At 38.3% G+C, this 23,508-nt stretch overlaps 1 protein-coding gene across 3 annotated transcripts; it reads right to left on the bottom strand.

Annotated features, from left to right (window-relative positions):
• Positions 1–1,204: 1,204 nt before the first annotated feature.
• On the bottom strand, positions 1,205–23,213 carry KLHL24 (kelch-like family member 24). Of its 3 annotated transcripts, none has more exons than XM_010568226.1 (8): positions 23,078–23,213; positions 21,688–21,807; positions 17,181–18,168; positions 11,871–12,055; positions 10,590–10,708; positions 9,291–9,479; positions 8,672–8,860; positions 1,205–7,492 (listed from the first exon to the last, which is right to left on the bottom strand). In XM_010568226.1, exons 3-8 carry the CDS (start codon positions 18,098–18,100, stop codon positions 7,292–7,294), a joined length of 1,803 nt encoding a protein of 600 aa, XP_010566528.1. In that variant the 5' UTR covers positions 18,101–18,168; positions 21,688–21,807; positions 23,078–23,213; the 3' UTR covers positions 1,205–7,291. The 3 variants fall into 3 exon arrangements, with proteins under 3 accessions (XP_010566528.1, XP_010566529.1, XP_010566530.1); XM_010568227.1 differs by having other exon boundaries at positions 23,105–23,213; XM_010568228.1 differs by lacking the exon at positions 23,078–23,213 and adding an exon at positions 21,969–22,190.
• Positions 23,214–23,508: the final 295 nt, after the last annotated feature.

The following is a 23,508-nucleotide window of genomic DNA, read 5'->3' as shown; positions in this document are numbered from 1 at the left end:
TCCCTTATTTTTGCCCCCACAGCACCAGCCACTTTGTCGCTGTAAACGAGCCTGGCCACACTGCAGAACCGCAGCAGACACTGTTGGCTTGCCAAGTTTTATTTCATGTTAGAAGGTAACTGAAAACCACTACGTATCTCAATAGTACAACATACAGACTCTCTCATCTCTGTGGGGGTAGGTTTGGAACTGTCGAAACTAATGCAGCTACTTCAGTTTTCTGCATCTCAAAGCTGCAGAAAAAAATCATGAAAGATGCAGCAGTATCATCATGTCCATTTAAGTTATATTAAAATGCAGAATGTCTGGCACCATTTCTACAAAGAGCTTCCCTTTTCTTATACTTATTTCTCTCTGTCAGAGATCCAGAGTATATGGAGTAACAGGGCCCCAGTGCCTTGGGCTTTATTTTGGAATATCCAGAACACCCCACATCCGAATACACCACACAGGGAATACATTTGTGACACATTCCATCTCAGTGGGCTACAGGGCAAAGCTATGGAAGCTGTATTTGACTGCCACAATATCTAAAAGAAATGTTTTTGGGAAGAAGGCAAGCCTAGTACAGAAAGGGCAAGTTCCAAAGATCCAGAATGGAAGTTACAGGGAAGAGAAAGCCTGGAATACAGCTAACATTCTACTAGAAAATACATGAAAGATGGATGTAATCTGTAAAAAATGGGGTATTAAACCAAACACTTTCTTCCTATCAGTTCAACTGCAGCAGTACAACTCTGTCACAGTCTGAACCCTTACTCTGCCATCTGTAAGTGGGACCTTGACACAGCCAAGTAGCTGATTTTAGGAGGATAAACTTTCTATAAGATTCTTTCCAACCCGTTTTGTTGCCAGTCACCTTCCTAGCATTGTTACCTTTTCCTGATTTCCCATGCTGGTTTTGTCTTCCACATCCATTCACATTCTCTTCCCATCGCAATGTCACCCAGTATTTCACATCCCACCCCCTTGCTTTATCATTTTTCCAGTTTTCATTCTCTTTTTAAGTTTATTCTTCTGCACAGCCTTGAGCTTGCCTTTATTCACATCAATATGGGAGACAGAAGGATGTATTGATGGATAGATATGAAGACTGCGGAATCCAACAAGTTAAATTACCCAGAAAAAACAGAAAAGAGTTTCCTCTTTGCACCACCAAGCCCCACCCTGTAACTTCTCATAACCTAAATAAAACACAGTGACCTATTCAAAAGGCAAATGTTTATTAGGTACACTGAACTTTAAAAAACTTTCAAAGAACTATGCAAGAAATATATTTAAATATAACAGGTGTTATTGCAATTATGCTACATTACAAAATCACTTTTCTACTGTTGGCACAACCTGAAGACCTTAATGTTATATGCAAGATAATGGTACATTGACTCTGGCACATAGTAAGTGGTCTGCACTTTTTTTGTTCAGATGTCATTTGTACTGCACCAGGTTGTTCTTGAAGACAAGATCAGCTCTTTGCGGAACTACGCCTTTTATGTTTCAGTAAATAAAGGAACTGGCAAGGAATAACATGAACTACTGTTTTCCTCAGCAAATAAGGAAAATCAAAACATGATTTCAGGTGAAGATAAAATACCATACGAATAACAATTCAGGAGGTAAACTCTCTTTCCGTGGCCAACTAGCTCCTGTTAATCTGACTCCAAATTGCTACAGGTGCACCAAGAGAGAATGACTCATAGGTCCAGCATTTACATAGATGAAATTAGTAATAGTTCATTACGTTCAAGTCTCTTGATTTGCTTATTGCCATGCTGCACCATATTATTGCTTCATATTACGTATATTGAACAAGAGGTTCATGACTGACAAATCGGAGCATTCAGAAATATCGTAGAGGCTATCAACTAAAACAAGAAACTGTACATGTTAAGGACAGGAAGTCAAAGACTAAACTCAAATCCTTTGTCACTGACGAGTGCTGGAAACAAAAAACAGGAAAAAACAAATACTGATTTCCCTACATTAAATCTGCCATAGCACTGTAATAATGGAAGCATTCTAGGCATATTCTAAACAAGAGATTTAACTATTCTAGTTAATGAATGGCAAGATTTATTTCTCAAAGGACATCAACTGTCTGGACAGGAAGACCAATCCTAATAAAGATTAACTGGGAGAAGTAATCCAAGCTCTTTTCCACAATAGATAAAAATATAGGTGAATTCAAGGCACAAGTATTTTCAAAATTAACACACATTTTCTTTGGAACTAATAATACAAAGTAAGCCATAATCACATTATCAATGTGCTGTACACAGGGGCTTTTATGTGCATTACTTATAACAGCACTATCAGAAAATGATCACAAAATTATTCACACACAGAGATGTGCACACATAAACATATGAGCACAGACTGCAGCACTACAGTAGAAAAAAAAGAAACATTCCTATAAATAGAGTTCTTAGCAAAGTTATCAGGGCTATATACTTTGAGTAACAAGAACTTATGTGTCATATTAGTTATGGAAGACGGCTGATGCAAGGCCAACATGCAGAGAACATGTGATTCACATCTGGTTTGGGGTTGGTAGGAGGCTGCTTACTGTTTCATGGCAATGCTCATAGCACTGACACAATCATGATAAACTGACAGTGAGATTCATTTTTATTAATGCCACCTGAAATAATTCAACACTGAAGAAACTGGTGTGCTAGACATATTTAAAAAAAATCTCTGCTTGGCCCCCAACCAGATAGCAAATTTCTGCTTAAAAAAATTTCATCTTACCTTGTAGACTCCTTTTCTGAGTATACGTTGCTCAGATTTTTTTTAATCAGGCACAACAAACCATTTCATTTGTACTTTCTTGTGTGTACGAGACTACATTCAGATTAAAACATTCATTTTGCCTCACTGATCAAGTCTTGTGAATTTGTTAATGCTCTTGAATTGGCTTTTGCCACCTTCAGCGGTAGGAAAAAAAACCCCCACACATACACTTGCCTACTTGGGCAATTAGGAAAAATGAACCTTTGGCTTTCCTGAACATTGCCACTAGAAGACCATGACCACATATGCATCTTCATTGCTCCAACTGAGTTCAGCGAGTTGACAAACATGATATATTTTTACCACCTGAGTTTCAGCATCTGGAATTGCAAACTTAGGAGCATCCAGAATGTCTTGGTTGCAGCAAGCCCAGCCAAACACACAAACCACAAACGCACTGCGTTTCCTTCTGCCATTTCTCACCCAACCCCAATGAGTTTCTCTCTTGTCTCTTTGGAGCTGGACTATTTGTGGCTCTGCCCACCTGCTGAGAGCAACAGCTCCAGCACACCACCATGCCTTGGGCAGGAGGGAAACCTAAAGTCACAGGGAGTGGGACTGCTGCTTATCTTGTCCTTGCAGCTCAAATAAAACAAAAGCAGGATAAATTGAGTAATTATCTAAGATAATGTGGTAAACTCAACTATTTTGAGGAAGAAGCTGGAGCACTCAGCAGTGTCCTTGCTCTCAAACACAAGTGACCAACAAGCACAAGTGACCAAAGCTTCCTCTGAACCTCTGTCAGGGTGAGCATCTCCTCTTCCTACATCACCAACCTCTCTCAAAAATGTGCAGTGTTAAAAATACCATTTAAAAAGCTTGAGTAAATTATGATAAGGGTCCATATCAACATAATCTGCATTAAATATATCTGTGCTTCAGAGCGTAGAAACAAAAGCAATCTTTGATGAGAACCACATTGGTGCCAATTAAAATAAAAAAATAACAGTACAACTCTGGACCCTTGGTGCTAGAGGTGAAAGCACAGTGCCTAATCCTCAAAACACTTACTAGGCACATAGTATAAAATGAATAATCTGATGGTACAAATGGAAGAGATTCCACAAATTATGCCTACTTAAGCATTACCAGAAAGGGAGCCTACAGGTAAAACTAAATGATTACCAGACAATGTTACATGTTTGATGGCTGTAAAATGAAGGAATGCATGGTGTATCCAAGAGTGGAAGGCTACAGGCTGCACTATAATGCAATACTGAAGTTATCTATTCAGAACTTTCTTGAAGCCAGGCTGCAAGGAAGCATCAACTTTCTTTTCAATTAACATCATATTGCTAAGAACAGAAGGATTCAACTCAGGAAATAGACATCAATATGGAGAAGGAAAACATTTACTCTCTTTTTTAAAAGTGAAATACTTAAAAGGTAATTATCTGTTTAGTGGAGTGAAATATTAAACAACTCTTAGAATTTATTTTTTAGGTATGACTTTGGAGATACTTGAGCCCCCTTCCCATATATGGTTAGACTGAAGTTACATTTTTGTGCAGGGGTGTCTACTTTAGAGCTACCAACCCTATTACCATTTATGATGGAAATCTTTTGATTATACTAGATTACATTACTAATTTTCTCTCTTAGCTGAGACAAAAAATCCAAATTGCTGCTCAGGCCCATAAACTGCAAGCAGCTAGACATGCGTAATAATGAGAGTTTAAATCTTTGAATTCATCTATACCTAAGTGAAATGCATTGGAGAACAGGTGGCTCAGGAATGCAACTTCCAAATTAATGCATCCTTCTAGAAAAATGGTATGTTTCATTAAACCAAAGTAGAATTGTTCTTTTCTAGTACATATAAAAATATTTGTTCTAACAGAGCAGGCCGTAAGTGCAAATTATTTACAGAGTCAACAAGCAAAAAAAAAAAAAAATCACTGCTTGTTTTAAGGAAATCATTGCATGAATAACTGCCATTTTAGCAATGCTCCACACATATAACTGTTCAGCATTGAATACAGGTTCTCAAGAATTGTAAGCAGAAATTTTCTTCTACATCTACATTTCTGCATTTACTGGTTCATTAAAAGCTGTCATTTACAGAATAATAGGTAACTACATAAATTGTTAAGAAAAGACAACCAAACTATAAAATGAATCTTCAAAACCATAGAAAGCAGTATCTTGTTATTTACAGAGTAGTGCAGTATTATAAACACAGATTAAAAGATACCTATACATAAATGACATTGTTCTACACCTACAGAATAAAGAACGTTTAAAAACAGTTTAGCATGACAATCAACATTACAAGTCTTAACACAAATAAGAAGGAAATCAAAGGAAAGGAGAATATTTTTCAAACTGCATCTCTAATGAAGTGCTCCTATCATTTTTTTACATTTTCATTTACAATGATGGCACAAGTTATATACAGTGTTAGTATGTATCAGTTACTGGGCAATTACCATTGCTATCAAGGGACCTTATTCACAGGTACTGGCAGTACCTTTTCAAAGTAACACTTGGTGAGCAGAAACACAAGAAACTTAGAAAAGGATTAAATTTATCTGACTCATTTGTCTTACATTACCAAGGGACTTTCTTTTTAGGGCAATGTGAATGTACATGCTCAGGGACTGACTTCCTAATTACATCGCTGATATGCAAAGATTTGTATTTTATCAGTATTCTTAACATATACAAAGCAGTGTTTGGTATTCAGCCAGAAACTGAAATTTGTGTCCTTTCCTGAGGTTACAAGTTAATGCATCACAAAGTGCTCCCAGTGCTCTTTAAAAGTCATGACCATATGTTACTGAAAACGATGACTCCCAGTTTGGCCATAACTTCACTGAGGGTCAGAATTTCCATCTCATGAAGAAATACTCTGGGAAAACAGATGAAGAAAGTCCAGTGGAACAAACGACGTTCCAGAGATGGTGCTTGTTTTCACCCTCCTGAGCAAGCACGGAGACCAGAACACCGAGGCCAGGGCTGTCTCTGCAGGGGCCTTATGGGTTTTTAATTGCCCTGGCGCTGACCAACTTTCCTACTGGCTGCTGTCCTCAGAATTCCTTTGAAAGGCAGTTCCTGAGGTTTTTGGTGATTAACAGGAAATTGGTACACAGACAACCCTATTCATTTTCCAACTCTCAAGTGCTATTTCAGTTTTTATGAACTTGTGCCTCAACTATACAACTGTGTACTGGAAATAAAGAGACCTAGTACAGAAATCTAGGGAGAACTTAAAAAAATACCTTTACAAAAAAAAAAAAAAAAGGTCAAAATACAGGTGCTTCCTAGGCTTCAGAATTATCCAAAACATATTATGTGGGAGTTAACTCATATGGCTACACAGACGGTTGCACACATATTTTTCTGGTGATAGGAGGGACCTTTCCAGAACTTCTTTATCTGTGGCCAAGCAGCTTATACAGTAGTTTAACTGTGCTAAAGTGATTGTCTGAAGAAAGGCCAAGAAATACTTGGTGGGTACTCTGCCATCTCTGCAGATGAGATATGCGAAAGATGAATTTATAAGCTGTAGGGTGCACCCAAGTCCCTACCTCTATCATCAGGTAATTTATAATGTGATTCAGAAAAGTGGAAGAATCCAGAGTTCATCATCCTTTATTCCCTGAATAGTTTAGAGAGACTTCGCAGGGAGCAAAGAGCGAACCCAGTAACATTCAGACTTCAGCCATACTATTCAAAAAGTTAAAAACGGGGATTCAAAATTTGCTTCACAGATGCATGCCTACACCCCAGCGGTCACTAGTTTTCCATGTCATGTAGCCTTGTACTTCTGATGAACATTTAGCAACACTATGAATAAGGTACGTAGCGTTAAGGTACACAGTTGTTACTGCAGTGTGTTGTGCTGGCTCACTAAACAACCAGTTTCTCCTTCAGAAAAAAGCATTCCTCAAAGATTCTAATATTTGTCCTATGTAGCTTGTTTTGTTTGGTTTTGTGGGTTGTTTTTTTTTAATTCCAAACCATGCATGATCTGACATTAAATCTACTTGGTTAAGCCAAGTAATCTGCTTGTAAGAATGCTGTGCATATGAATTGTAACATGAGATTTTTTTAATTGGAGGTAATTATCCTAGATGATTCTTTGGAATTTACCTGCCTGTGTATTTTTCCAATTAGCAGAACCTGAAACACCTTGCAGATACCACTTCTTAGGACACAGGCACAAATACTGGTGAAGGCACTTTCCCCAAAAAGCTTCCAAGATTTTAATTACTAATCACACATAGGCCAAACTTTCTGAACACTAGTACAACATACTATTACTGCTCTCATATCAGAGCCCACAGCAGATATAACTGAACTCTGGTTACTGGATATCTTTGTAGACTTGTTTTGTAAGTTAAATTAACCCTTTTTCTAAAGGCACAGGATGCAATTTTCATGCGACACTTAGGTAGGGAAAGGGCATTTTCCCACTTCAGGAATCTTTAGAAAAGCCTGTCTTGCAGCAGACCACTGGATTAATTCACGCCATCTTCTTTTTTCAAGAAAAAAATTACAGTTTAAAGCCTTTTTCATTATATCTATGAATCGTCACACAGCCATGATATGATACTGGCCTGGGCATGGCTGCTACTCCTGTGATAATGCCTGTTGCGGGGTCATAACAAAGAATAGTGTCTGTGGCTTCACCGTTTTCTCGTCTTCCACCAAGGATATAGATTTTTCCATTACACACAGACATGCCACAATTCTCCTGTTTCAAAACAGACAAAGGAATACATGATTATTTAAAAAACAAGACCTCAATTCCTGCCTGTCTACTGCAGCATTGTGACTACCATTTATAAACAGACTGACCTATACTATTCCCTCCCTGAAAGGGCCAATGCAGAAAGCACAATAATTGGGGAAAGCAGCAGCACAATCCTACAGAAAAGACTATTTCAGGTCTAAGCCTTCACCGCACATAGCTCAGACAAGGTATACAATGGGAATACAGCAGAACACTGTACTTGCCGTTTAAACATCTGAGATAAGGAAAGGAGGAGAGAACAAAGATTCTTCAGAACAGAGACCACAGTAGGTATTATTAATGCAAAAAATGAGAACAAGGAGAAGCATGTTAGAGGAGTAACAGATAATGAAGAGGGATGTAAACAGGGCAAGGGAAAAAAAGCCATGACTAAGAAAAGAGTACATAAGAAAAAGTCAGCGCTGTGTCCTACTTGAAACAAAGAGAAATAGGATTTTATTTCTTCCTTAAAAGCAGGCATGGAAAAAATGTTCAGTTAAACAGAGAACACAGATCAAAACAGAGGAATAGAGGGAAGGCCAGGAAAAAAACCCGAATTCCTGTTAAGGTAGATACTGTAGAGTATGTGATTGATGTTTTAAAAACATAGGGAAAATTAGCTGATACACACACACTTTACTACCAAGGGGACACATTTTTAAATTCTGCTCAACGTTCCACATGTGGAAATGATACAGCTCTTGCTACTTACGTCAGACACTTTCTGTGCTATACAGTGGGTTTTTTTCACACTGTAAAAAAAGCCTTCAATATTTTTCTGTTACATTGAAAGGCTTTAATCAATTATAAGGAAATTATTATCTTCAGTCTAAATTAAAACATGCAGCAGAACTTGACAGAGATCAATTTCTATACAATTAAAACATCATCCATTAAGCCAACAGTAACTGCTCTCAAATGGAAAGTCTGGACTGGCTAACAGTGACACCCAGCTGAAAAGCTACTGGTTTAGAAAATTCCTCTTCTGTGAGGTTTTGAATTATATAGATGAAGTAAAGCAAGAATGGAATCAGAGATACAATTTTAACAGGGTTAAACAAGTGTATACTCATTTCATGCCAAGAGAGTTATGTAAAAAAATACCTTTCAGATGTCTACAGGCCTTTTAGTGTTAATTACCTGTCTGCTGAATGTATTCTGTACATGCATCCAGTAGTCCTCAGCCGGATCATAGCAGTATATGGCTTTGGTAAGCCCACCAGCAACGTAGATCAGATTGTTTAAAGACACAGCCGTAATACATCTTTTTGCAATAGGGATAGTTGCACGGAGCAACCAAGAATTAGTATCGGGATCATAAGACTGAACCTGAAAACAAATACATGCATTTCAGATTAAAAGCCTAACTGAAATAATAACCTGGAACACCCACACAGGTTATAGAAGGGGAGCAAAAGAAGCAATACCTGGTGGACAATATCTCACCAAGAAAATGAAGTCAATATAAATATAGGTCCATGTATCAATAACATCTATATATGCACCATATTCAACATTATTTTCCTAACACTCAGGTTTAAGAATTCACAGAATTTGTGAAGCCAATGACAGTATCCATGAGAAAGACCACAGTAACAGTATATTATTGAGTTAATGTTTTCTGCTTTATTTTTTGTATTATAATACTTCCACACTCCATTCAGCAAAAGAGTTAAAACAGATCTCTGGATGATCTATTTTTAAACCAGTAATAGTGTTTACCATGGAGAGAAGATGCCATCAAATACAATCAACTGACCTTGTCAGAACATGTGTTGTCATCAGGACCACCCCCAATCACAAACAATTTGCCAACACAGCTGGTAACTGCTGGAGAGCTCACAGCTTCTTTAAGGGGAGCCACCTCTGTCCATCGATTAGAAAATGAATCATAACACTCTACACTGCTGAGGCGGTTTTGCCCATCATATCCTCCAACAACATATACCTATACAAAGTGGTGAAAACATCGTTTCATTTTTAGAGTAGTTACTACATTTTAATATGACATTAAATTGATTTAAAGCTTCAAGAATCCTAATTTGTTAGGTTTGTGAAGGGATACTTTCCTCAAATTTTTAATTTATACACAGGAAGAGAATAATATGATCTAAAAATAATAGGTAAAGACTCCCTGGAGAGTTCCATTCAGTCACATGTGGTATGACAATGTGAACACACGTCCAAAGCATGGTATTATTAATAATGAGATAGAAACTTCCTATCTGAATGGCATTTGTTAAAAAAGGCACTTCTCTGCATTTTTCTTTTTACAGATTACATTCATCAACAGCAGCAGCAAAAGTCCCTCTGAATTTACTTCTGCTTTTCTGTGTTTTGCCTTTTTCCTAATTGCTTACAAAAATATTTCTTCTTCTCAGTTTGTAAACTTTTCTTTGCTTTCCTGTTGCTTCTCTCAAATTTGAGAAGCAGAGCTCATTATTATTCATGTCTACCTTCTTCCCTCTGTTTGCTCCAGCTGCAAGTCTCATGTCTAAGAAGTCCAAGGGACACCACGTGCACCTCTTCCCTAACTTTCATTAATGGAATCCCATGGGCAGTTTGATGTTAAGGCATATATGCCTTCAAAATACAGCAAAATCTCCCACTTCCCCGCAGCATATATTTGGTTAATTTCAACATAAACATTAAATAAAAAAGCACAGAGCTGACAATCAGAGCAGTACCAGTTTCTGTTAATAACTGCAGAAACTGTTAAACTTTTTGACAGCACTTTTGAAGCACAGGCAAATCCAGATGCTTCTTTGCTTCCCAAAAAAATGCGTCTGGGGGATAAGATGCTTCAATGACAAGAACACCACAAAAAAAAAAAACAACCTGAGATGTAACATGATTTTCATGTCCACAGATAGTTTCTAACTAATAAAGAACCTAATTGTTTAAAATAATTCTTTTATTTGAAAATATATATATTTAAAATTATTTGATGGGAAATACGAAGTTATACTAAATATGTACATTATGTTTTCTCAACTGTTTTCTTATATACAGCAAACATCCCCACTATAAAAAAAAATTATAAATATACTTCTCTTACTTTACCAAGAAGAACAGCCATTTTATGACGCCATCTGCCTTTATTTAAGGATGCAACTCTGATCCAAATGTTAAGTTGAGAGTTATAAATCCAAACATCTCGGCTATTGATTCTTCCACCTTTAAAAACACGAATATGCCAAGTTGAATAAATTAATTGTTAAATGAGAAATGTTAATAGTTAACATGCCCCTCTACAGTGGGCAAAGAAAACTTGACATCCTTTTTAGGTGAAATAAAGTTCTATCTATATTTCTATGCTAGACTGAAAAAGTCAGTTTCAGTGGATTTCAAACATGAAAACATACAGTGAGTTATTTTACTTACGTGTGCCTTTCCCAGTAATATGCTGAGATAACACTAGATTATTTCTTGAGATTGGAATGCATTTTAACAGCTTTTGCCCATGGTCTTCAGATTTCCTTTAGTGTCACTACCTGGATGAGACACTCAATCTTAACCGTTTATGGGCCTCACGGCACATTCCTAACACTAGCTGTTCTTCTATTTGGTTCATGCATGCATCTCCTTTGTTTTACACTGTTCAAATGATACAGGTGCTACACATCTGAGACGACAACTTCCTTGGTTAAACTAACACATGGGACTCTGTGTCCCCTATAGTTTACCCTTGCTAAAAGACTGAATGAGAGGTAAGAACCTATAGCTATTGCTCATTTCACTGTAAAAGGCTGGTATAAATGGATCCCAAACTCAGGCACTAAAAGAAATTCTCCATTTTACATTCCCATGAAGAGAAGCAGCATTAACTTTTTCTTTGGGAGTTTAGGCAGCCATATGATACAAGCAAGTTGCCAGCAACATACTAGCGCTGTGGTGCTCCTAGGCAACTGGTGTTTTTAACCAGCACATAGCACATTTTGTAGCAGAGAAAACACTCCTGGGAGAAGACTGCTTGGGATTTTTTGCTTCTAATTTTTTGCTTGTAATTTTTCCAACTGTTGCTGCAAACAGGCCACTACTATATTTTAAAGCAGCATACTTAACAAGCATAAGCTAATCTCCTTAAATATAATTGATATCCTGGACTCAGCTGTAAAAACTGCCAATTAACACCAAACAAAAATCCCAGAAAACACTTTTGTCTACAATAAGATTGGTTTGGGGCTGGTGTTCACCATTTACATCAGAAAGTGACTTTCAGTTGAGCTTCTGTAAGTTCACAGTAATAAGATCTGCCACAATACTTTAAAAAAAAAAAAAAAAAAAAAAAAAAAAAAAAAAAAAAAAAAAGAAAGTTAAATTTTTTAGGATTATTCACCTGAAACAAGAATATCATTCCGTAGAGCACACACTGCATACTCAGACTTGGTAAACTCTGGAAGTTTAGCCAGTGACTTCCACTCTCCTGTTACAGGATCGTAGCACTCAGTATATGGCAAATTAAACCCTCCAACTCGTTCACAGCCTCCAACAACAACTATCACCTCAGAATAACCAGTTGATCTAAAAAAGTGAACACAGAAAACTAAGACGTAGAAGATATTAGTACATGGAGGCCAAACTACATTGTCTTCAAAACTGCATGAAAATTGGAAAATTTACTATTTAGCACTAACTTCTATAGCAGAGAAAAAAGCAAAAGGAGTCACTTAGCAAATAGAGGTTTTCACTGTTTCCAGCTGTCTCATTACACAGCAGGTTGCCACACCAACAGGTGTTCTGTGTAAGTGGTGGAGTTGCACTGCACAACATTCTATGTAAAAATCAAATAATTAAAAAATACAGAAAGCCCTTACTCCAATAATATTTTTCCTTTGACTGTGTATATAGAGATATCAGAAACAGAGTTCAAGTGAGGCCTGAGACAATGAGATGAGCAATGTTTCACAATGAAACCAGTCCCCATGTCCCCTGCCCCAAATTTTACAAAATTCATAGTACTTTACATTGCTTAAATATTAAAAAAGTATAAAATGTTTTAGGTTATTTCCTGAAAAAATAAAAGCTGAAGGCATATAGTCACCAAAGTAAGGGTAAAGAAAGAGACCGTAGAACCAACGCATAGTTAAAAAAGTAAAAAACAGGCATAGCAATAGAAGGAAACATTAAGGAATGCTGAAATAAAAATTCAAGCCTAAAAGAAAAACTAAAACTCAGTGTGAAAAAACTAGGCATTAGACAGTCTGCAATGTACGCAAATACGCCTTTAAATTCTATTCCACACACATTCTCCTTCTACCAACCTGATGCTTCTGCATTATACGTATTCACAGCAATAACGAAACTTGTATGTTAATCCACATTTGAACCTAGAGAATCAACCAACCATCTTCGAAATGCAAATCACACTATGACCAACTTTTATTCCTCCTCTCAAATTTATAATTTCTTGTGAGCATTTATCAAAATTCTTTATTTTCCAGGCATTTTTAGATTAAAGGATTCTGCACTGATATAGTTATTTCAAGAACTGCTGTCTATTAGTTAAGTAAAACTGAATGCAAGATTGATTTTATTTTTGGTTAGCCTTTTTGTTGTGTTGTGCTTTAAGTTTGATCCCAATATGAATGGACATCTCATGCATACCACTGCTGAGTACTGCAGTCCTCTCTCCAAGAAACAACAACAACAAAAAAATTTACTTATGACTGCATTTGAGATAAAAGTTACATGATCTGTCCCCAAACTTCTTAACATGAAGTTATGCACATATTAACTTATAAATCCTGATGACATTTTCCCCATTTTGAAACATCAGGAATAAAACCAGTTAGCCCTTCTATATCCCTGTCACCACATACCATAATTTAAATATACCATATATATTTCTACTCAGAATATTTTAAACAGGCAAAGGCAATGCTAAATGATAAGATACTATAGGGTTATATAATGAAGATACATATCCGAGGAAGCATACTTACGCACCTGAACTAGTCAGAAGAAACACTCTCTTCAGCTGCTCAGCTTTGAAGTCATGCTCATTCCTGGTTTCTGTGTATTTACTGTTATTGGTTTTTGCTTTTTTGAGGAACAACTCTGCAAAGAATCTCTCAAAGGATAAGAGAGGGAAGTTCCTTTGCCAGCAAAGCATTACCCAGGAAGACAATTTCCTTAAAAGCAAGGTACTCATCTCATAATTTGCCTTAGAGGCAAGCATTTACTCTGATACATTTGAGTATCAGGTAACTGTATGTATGGAAGAGGTTTGTCTGTTGATTACTTTCTAGATTAGAATCAAGACCTCCACTTAGTTACTGAAACACTTACTGTACCGGATTATCAATCTTTATTTTAAAACTAAATGAACCAAAAATCTTGATTGGAGAGGGCTCTTTATGAATTGCTATGACAGAGTTTTTCTCTTTAACAAAAAGATTAATTTAGTACAGTATTTAAAATCCACAAAACCCCCCAAATTTTCCCAACATTTTAGTACCTATATATACCCATATCCTTTCTTCAGTTAAGAAACATTTTCTCTGTTACATTTTCTTGAAGGAGTCTTGCACTGTATAAGGTTTTAAGTTAGTTCCAAAAGATTTTTTTGCAAATGACAGAGGGCACATCAGTTAAAAAAAATAAAAAGTGGGAGTACACAAAAAGAACGTATAGGCAAAGGCTAATTCCAGAAAAGAACTAAGGTTACATTTGAATGGAGATTAGAAAAAGCTGTGATCTCAATCAGTGGTACAGAAAGTCTTCCTTGCAGCCCTCAGCAGAAATGGTGTGAGCAAAATAACAGAGGTGAGCTAAAACAGGCACTACAGAGATTTCAGAAGACACCCCCCCCATCAGGAAGAGGTACACAAAATGGAAAGGGGGAGTGGAAGACAACCAACAGTGACATACAATCCCCTGCATTCCCAAGAGCAGGTTTCCAACAGGTCCCGAGTTACATACAGACTTTTAGACAAGGTCAGAACGCCTAACAGCACAGTGTCAGATGGACAGAAGAACTTTCAGTAGTTCAAAGGGATTACATTCAAAACCATTTTAAATTTGGGAGACAAATTACAGGAATTCTGGTAAGTCACCACTTCCCCCCCCCCCTTAATTCACTTTTGGTACTAAACGGGTTTCTGTTACAGACAGAAATGTAAAGTGAAATAAAAATTCATCTCCTTGGGGCAAAAATAAGGAACTACATTAAAGCTTCCTAAAGGCAACCAAAAAGGATGTGTTAAAATGTATGAATGTAATAACTTCTGACTAATTAAAGAGAACACTCATGTATTTTTATCAGACAGCTTAACAGAAACTGTGTGACTGAAGAATTCACGGGTACATGGAAATCTGAAGACAGTTTAAAGCATACAGTAGGAAGAGCCTGTTTTGTATATGGAAACGTATTATTGCTCACTGCTTGATCTCAGCTTGGAGATTTGCTGCACAACACAACTAGCAGGGGACAAGAGAGACTTAAAAGGAGCATGACAGACAACCTCAAGATGTCACTATGGTGTTGGAAGTACATAACTGAAAAGCTCTTTCAAAAAGACTGCATTTGTCAACAACCATTACACCACATTTTAAACTTTTATTTACTTCAGGTAACTCTTCACGGGCTTCAAAAAGAAAAAAAAAAGTCAACTGTGAATTGCAATCCACACTGTTCTTTAAAAAAAAAGAAAAAAAAAAAGGGTAGAACCCACTTCACCCATAGGTGCATACATACCCATACAAGGAATCACAATTAATTTCCAGAAGCTTCAGTAAAAACACTGGTGTGGGAATTTCTGATCCTGCAGCCTGTCTCCTTTTAGAAACAGTTTATATAAAAAACAAGGAAGGCAAGAGAGAAGGAAAAGAGCTCCCCAGCATCCTCTCTTCCCCATTCCCCCCAGAAAAGGTGTCATGAAAACATGGGGGAAGGGGGACCTGGTAACTGTTTTAGAACATGATCTTTTTGCTATAGGCAACAGAAACAGACAGGCAACAGAAACAAATGGCAAAGAACTATTCCATGAATGTAATATAGAAAAGGGGAAAAAATTCCTGCTGGGAGGCCTGCCAGTTTTTCTCTTTGTAAATGACTTCTCTTGTTCCTGCCTACTCGAATTCACAGTGCAGTTCAGTAAGCTCAGCAGTAAAACCAACAAAATCCACAAAATCCCAAAACACCGCCCCACCAGCTTCAGAAATCACCTGTATTAGGCAAGGTACTTCATTTACAAACTGGAACACTACACTGAAGTTGTTCAGATTCTCAAGTACATACACACCATGCACTTCGACAAAACTGTTAGGTCTGAGTGTATTTGCTTTCTTCATCAAATTGGGTAATCAGCACACAACACACACCACACCAAATACCACAAGATACAGCCTCCCTCCAACCGCTCATGAAATAAGGAAGTCTTTGGTCTGAATTCCCGTGGTCTCTCTCCCTCAGGCCCAGACTCAGGGTATAAAAAGCCTCTGAAACTATCATTGCACCAGTTTCCAAACTGCCATAAACCAAAAGCTTCCAGAGACCCTTCATGGCACATACAGCTTCAAAAACCTGGCAGCAGGGCTGCAAGGAGTCTAAGAATTTCTTCTCTCTCGGCAGGATCTATCTCCAGGATTGAAGACTGGAAAGCCACTAATGGGGCAAATGCTTGCCAAGTATTTCCCCCTGCCCCCATAAGCAAGCCTTTAACACATGCCAAAAAAATAAAGGTTCCCTGCACAGTCACTGTACAGCAACCACATTTGACTAAGAGTAAACAAAGATGAGTAACTCCTAACACAATCTGTTTGTCCAGACCAGATCCTTGCATCACTTTAATACAATACATGATTTTATAACTCCAGCTTAAATCAGCTGGAGTTAACAATAAACTATCATGTCAACTATCATGTGGAGGTAAGGCTGGGAAAATATTTTTCAGGAAAAAAATCATAACCACCATTGCTCATAAATGCCACTAATGGACTCTTCCTCATTTCTTCTTGCAACTTCAGTCACCTATTTGTGTAACGCATTATTAAGTAGCAGCAATTCTGAATTATTAAAATGTCACAGAATAAGCATGAAATACTTCAGGAACTGTTTCATAATTCTTTAAAAATGCAGTATTTAGTTTCTTTACAGCTAAGAACCTGTTGTTCTGCTGTCTATTGTCTATTACAAATCCTTGCACTACTCCATCTGTAAAGTATTTGTGATGTAGCAAGTGAATGCTCTGAATATATATCCACATCCTTTATAGTGTGCTGTACACTTACATGACTTTGTTATAAAAAGAAAGAAGGTTGGGAAAGGGAACGGTTTACCTGCTATAGCACAGTAAGTTATTTTCAAGACACTGCTATTGTATGAAATAACTTAAGATCTCACCTAGCAAACATTAACCTTTGGAAAATATTTTACTTGCAAGGTAATGTAACTTCACTTACCTGAACAGCAATAAAGTGATCTGTGCAAAAAGACTCACATACATTTTCAAGACATGTGTGAGCTTCACGTGTTGGGGGGAAGTACAGAAGTGTAACTATAGTGGCTCCAGAATGCAAAATAAAATATTCTGCAAGGTAATTTTTTCTGGGCACATGTATATCAAGCATCTGTACATCGAACTATGTCCTTCTCCTACAGAAATAAGAAGAAAAAAACCCAACCAAACAAACCAACTTTCCTCACCTGCGTGGCCTAGTTCTGGGAGACATCATCTCATTTCCAAGGATATGGTATCGCCTGGCTTCATGCAGCAGCTGATAGCATTCTGGGGAATTCTGAATCAGCTGGTCCACTTCCACAGTCTGAACAAAGTAGTTTGGGTGTAACAACGGGAGCCTGACATGCGTCAGAAGTTCATGCAACACTGGTCTTCGCAAGTCAACCGCCCGGTACACCCAGCGCATGACAGCTTCAAACACCATTTCTTCCTTACTGATCACCAGTTCATCACTGCAAATGTAATCAATAAGTTCATCCTTCCCCAGTTCAAGAAATTCTTCATGCTGGGACACATCCTCAAACGTCTGCAGCGCAAAATTCCTGCACTTGGTGAACAGTGTCTTGAGCGAGTGCGTATCTGCAAAGCGCTGGATTCCCAGGCAATTGCAAGGATCCAGCTGTTCTTCCAGGAACTTGGCACAGGCGTCACGCAAAACACTGATCTGAAAGAGACTTGATGTTTCAAAGAGATACTGCACGTTCTCTGTAGTGATTTTCACCTTGCCAGTGTATACATACTGTAAAAAGCAATCCATAGCTTCGGCAAAAATGCCATTGATCTCCACTAACATCTCTCTACTTTCTCTATGATCGTTGCAAAACATAGCTCTGAAGTAGCTGCTGCAGGCTGAGAGAACTGCTCGATGGCAGGGAAACTCCCTTCCCTCCACACAGATAATAACATCTGTGAACAACCGGCTGTCTCGAAATTCATTGAAGATCTGGAGAATGCTTTCAGCATGGGATGATCCCGAGGAGAAGTCGAAAAACTCAGGGCCTGACAACGATTTTGGGTCCATTTCAAAAACTTTCCGCTTGGTTGCAGGGGAATCTCGTATCCCACTATCCTCTCTATTCAGTCTACGTCCCAGTATTAGTACCATTGTTACATCAGTTGGCTATAGAGTCATTGAGAAAAATTTGCAGAGTTTCTCCTTTGCAGTGCTACAGTCTGAAAAATTAAAACACTTCAGTATTCAGTCTGGTATATTCTTAATTCCATCACAAGAATTAGACAAGATACTTGCTTGGTCACTCTGAGAATTAGTACAATTTTTTACCTTTACTAGAGGTGACACAGAGCAAATTACCACGCACCTTGCACGGGGCAATGCAGTATTATCTGCTACACGTTAAATACAAAATATACCCATAGAACAGGTGTTATGGATGGCAAGTTCTGGATGTCCCAGCACCACTGGCATTGCATTAGCGTTCAAGATTAAAAAAACCTGAGATCTCAGCTCCAGTAAATCACCCAACTGACAGAAACCAAAGATTTCCTGGATAAAGATCCAGAGCTTTGGCTTTTCTCATTTTTCAGTGTAATCCTCAATTCAGCTGGAGCCTCCAAGTACTACTATAACAGCACTAGTCAAAAAGGGAAAAAAAAACACTGAAATTTTCAAGATAAAAATTCAGTTGAGAAATCACTGCATTGTCATTATAAAAAGTCTACCATAATGAAGTCTTAAAATACTTGTGTTTAACAACATTAGGTTATCTCAATGAATAACCTTGACTGTAAGTTTTCACCTGTTCATTCCTAGCATCTAAAAATTACATACAATCTAAGATTCAATTAAAAATGAACATAAACTGCTAGCGCACAAATCAGAATGAAGAAAGAATTACATTTATTTGTGTAAAACTACTGAAAGTAAGAACCAAGGGCAACTTACTGAGGATAGGGAGATTTTCTGTTTTCCAAAGTACTACTAGCAAATAATTCTTAGCAAAACTTTTTGCTCACGCACTTTCCAGTTTCAAATACATAATGTATGAAGTTCCACCCAGCATGCCAACACACACTTCAGATTATCAGAGCACTGAAGTTGCAAAAATCAAGTACTCAAATGTTAGCATATGCCAATATTAAAGTTTGTAGGTGAAGAAAATGCAGCTGATTTTGCAGACAGTGTGTATTAGAGGTAATGTGATCAACCAATCTAGCAGTAATAGGGCTTTTTGCCACTCCTGAGCTTTAAAATTCATTGGATGAATGTCCACCAAAATATACTGAGGCAACAACAGGCTGGGCAAAACGCCCTCTTGGGTCTGACATAGGTATCATTCCAAATGCATGTAGTATTTATTTGCATGTCTAAGAACATGCACTGAATTATTTTAAAGTTTATGGACATTTTTTTCATGCTGCCAAGAGGTTATATTCAGTTTCCTTCATTCCCCACTTACACAGTCAGTAAACATCAACTCCTCACAGCAATTTCATTTCCTGACACGCTAGCATCTTTAGAGCTACAATTACCCAATCCAAGTCTGGCTACCTCATCGCTTAATATAGAACACAATGAACACGCTTTTTTTCAAACAGGCATTTTACACAGCACCTTTAAAAGGCACCATCTTAACAAAGAGCATGAAAAGAATACGTGCTCTACATTTACTCATTGAGAAAAAAGGTTTTAAAACCATCTTTTTCCATATAAAATTTTTTACACATATTTACAAGGTAGATTCTTGGTATGGCTCATTTACCCTACAAAATATTTAATTTTCATTTGAATTAAAATGGAATCAGTTGTCGCTCTGATGCCTGAAAAACACTGTTGCAACAAGCCTATCTAATAACATTGTTTCAGAGAGGCATAATTGGACAGTCTAATCTGTAGCTGACAATCTATCCAATGTATTTCACAACCATTTTACCCCATAGTGATGCAGGCCAGATAAAAACAAAAACCAACAACAACCACCACCACCACCTCACCAGCTCTGTTACTAACACTCCAACCCTTACATTTAACTTTATCTGCAATTAATTCCACACTACTCAGCATGAGAAAGTGGGCAGAAATGAAGCATCAGCAGTAGAAAAGGGAAATGTAACAATGAAAATATAAATATAAACCCTAAAAGCTTGATTCCAGTGTCACAGATTTAAATCAGAAGAATTTCACTAAAGCTAATGGAGCTTTCCCAAAGCAAAGTTAGCCTGAGATCAGAGACAAGACACTGGCATACTGCATGAAAGGGCAAAACACAGCAACTAAGTAAAAAAAGTTTCAAGATTAAATCTTTCTCATTACGTGAGAAGTTAAGACTTAAGAAGACACTACATTATGCAATCACTAATAAATGGAAAGAAGGGCTCTGGGTTAAGACTGCCCACTGAAGGAAGCAGTATCTTCTTTATGCTTGGAACAACATGAAATTAGTGGTCAGCAAATTTTTTTTTTCTTTAATGTCCTGATGGTTTAAAGAAATGGGAGACTAAAAAAAAATAAAAATCCATGGAGCAGAAACTAATCAAGGGGACAAATATTGCAAATTCAGAAATAAAAGAATAGAAAGGAAAAAGAATTACACTCCATTGCAGAAATTACTGCTTTTGAATATACTATGCTTCAATTTCTGTTGAGTTAATGACTTCTGTAGGTTTGCTTAAGCAAAGTAATTTTGTAAGACTATCAGTAACACTATCACATGTTCAGCTCTATCAGACACACATATGTCCTTCTCACAAATTTTGCTTTGGCAGTTTTAAAATGTCACCACCTCCAGCTGCCTGCCCCATGTTTCAGCCCCAAAGCTGGAAAGGCAGAGGGGAATCCATGCCTGAAGCTGAGCTTCTTAGTGCGCAAAGGAGGAAAACACGCACAAGAGGATATACTTGTCTGCATCTTAAGTGTATATAAAGGCACTTACACATGCCTACAGACTCTGCACTATAAACACCAATCATTTAAAAGATTTTAACACTGAGATCTCTTCAGTAAGTTCAAACGAAGCAAAAGAAAAACAAAAGAAATTTACCCCAAAGGCAGCTATTGGAGATTATTATATAAAAAAAAAAAAATATACAAAATGCATTGGATTGCTTGCCTGAGCACGGCTCAACAAGGATGGACCTTAAGCAAATCAGAGTCTACCCATTCAAAAAACTGGAAAGGACAAACAAATCATACTTTCTATCAACAGGTTTTAAAAATGCTTTACAAATGCAGACACAGCTCTGACATGGATGTTACCTGCACATGCACATCTCTAAATTAAGCTGGATTCACTCGAAGATCTGGTTCCTGTTTCCTTAATCTATATTGTCTGTAGGCTTGCCTACACAAGATGCTCCTCAGAAATAATCTAAGAGCCCAATTCAGAGACCAGTAAATGAGGTCTATAAAATGTTTGCCCTGACACCTTCTATCAGTAAATCCTCCTATGCAAATTACTTCTATGTTGCACTAAACTCCTCCTTCCTCCACTGCAACATCCTCATGTATTTTACCCCTCCTCCCTTCATCCACAGCTCTGGCAACTTTCTCGTAGAGCTGTTTTTCTGTCACTTCTGCATCACAGAGCTCCTTTGGTCTGTTAGCAGAACTGACTGAAAGCACCAGAGGAAACACGCGGCCAGGGTCGGGGTGAGGCCCTTCGGTAGCACCCAGTCATCAGGTGTGCCTGAGCTCTACCTTCAAAGCTCACCCTCAGGGTGCAGTTTCAAGAGTACCTGAAGCTGAGCTGGGCTTCTGCTGCTGCTGCCAGTGGAGGTGGCTTCCACCCTGCGCCCACTGCCGTCGGTGTCACGTCAGCACCAGCACTTGCGTGGCGTGGCCAGACCAGTGACCGTCTGTAAAGAGAGAAAAGGAGGTGCTGGAAAACGGGCAGCTACCCTGGGGAAGGGCAGGAGCCAGCAGCAGGGTCCCAGCACAGCCATGCAGCAGCCCACCATGCTCCGCAGACACTGCCTGCGCGGCCAAGCCTGGCAGCACCAGTCATGTCTACTATTACCTGGTACGGTATTAGTAACAGCACCCCCGAGGTAACACGACCAAACTCAATAAAGTAAACGTATTTTCATTTGGAAGCATAGGAACTGTAACTCAGGTTTGGCCCTGGTTATTTTATTTGTGTGACCTTAGATAACATAATCTGCAGATGTGCTTCATGTCAGACATCTGGTTACCGCAGGACTTGGAGAAAACAAACTCCCAGTTTTATCTACTGCAACACACTGGCTAAACCACAACACGTGCTCTAGGGTTTGTTTTTTTTTTCTTTTAAAGGAAGAGAGAGGTAAAAAAAGCATAACCTTTCCCTCCTCCAAAAAAAACCAAACACGGCATTTTTTTTGCCTTCCTGTTTCTTTGTGACATAAAAAAAAGACCAAAAAGTTGTTTTAAAGGACTTTCTTTTTAAAAAAAAAAAAAAAAATCTTGTTTTACAATAGAAATTGAGGATTTCAGTGCCTTTAAAATGAAGGAGGTCTTTAAGAATACCGAATAACTAGTGAACAAGAATTCAAAGTGAACAAGCTGACTGACACAGTAAGGAGTTAGTTGCACCATATAAGTGTTTTACTCTAATGCAAGATGCTATTTTGATAAAAACCAATACTCTGAATGCCAAAACTCAATAGTAATCAAGCTAATGACACACAAAAAAAAGCCCCAAGTGCCCTCAAAAATCACCCAGCAAAAACAGGAACTGATTTGGACATGAGACTCACAATTACTAAGTAAAACAAAACAAAACCAAGCAGCAGAAAGGAACACCTTTAAACTGTGCAGAAGTCTTTAGGTAACCTTCTTGTAAGTGAAAAGGTCACCTAAAAGGGCACTGCATGCTCTCATTAACCTGTGGGGAACAGACTGTGAAAAAGTCAATGTTCTTCCACCTCAGTTTCACTATCATCTTTACACATACTCCGATTTTGTTTAAAAAAGCCCAACAAAAGCCCCAGTCATTGCAAACATCCCGACTATGTGTTTCAAGGACTTCCGGGGGGTTCAGCCATCTGCCTGTGAATCTGAAGCTAACAAACAAACAAATTGCAGCAATCAAACCGCGCAGTAACAGCCAGGCCGAAACCACAACCCACTGAGATTCTTTTTACCTACAGGAATAGGAATTTCTGCATACGTAACGACGTGAAAATTGGACTGACACGTAAACATGTAGGTCTGAAAGCCCATGCGTTGCGGTGGATCCTACAGAGCAAGGCAACGCGAAACGCACAAAACAACCCCAGCAAAAAAAAAAAAAAAAAAAAAAAAAAAAAAAAAAAAAAAAAAGGCCAGGGCATGCGAGGCCGATGGCGTCCTTAGCGGCTAGCCCTTCTCCCGCCGGTACTTCAGCACACCCGACCGGAGCCCAGCTCGCCAGCGCGGGCGCGTCCAGGGAAGGGAAGGCCAGCGCTGAGGGGACGGACGCCCGCGGGACTGGAGGCGGCTGTACCGGCACAAAATGACAGCGCCCGGCAGGACGCGGGTCCCAGCCCGGGGGAACCATCTGTCCCAGCACGGCAAAGCACGCGGGGAACAACCGCCTC

This window comes from Haliaeetus leucocephalus, unplaced genomic scaffold, assembly GCF_000737465.1.
Source record: "Haliaeetus leucocephalus isolate CR32 unplaced genomic scaffold, Haliaeetus_leucocephalus-4.0 Scaffold240, whole genome shotgun sequence".
Lineage (NCBI taxonomy): Eukaryota > Metazoa > Chordata > Aves > Accipitriformes > Accipitridae > Haliaeetus > Haliaeetus leucocephalus.
This window is presented reverse-complemented; position numbering and strand designations above follow the sequence as displayed.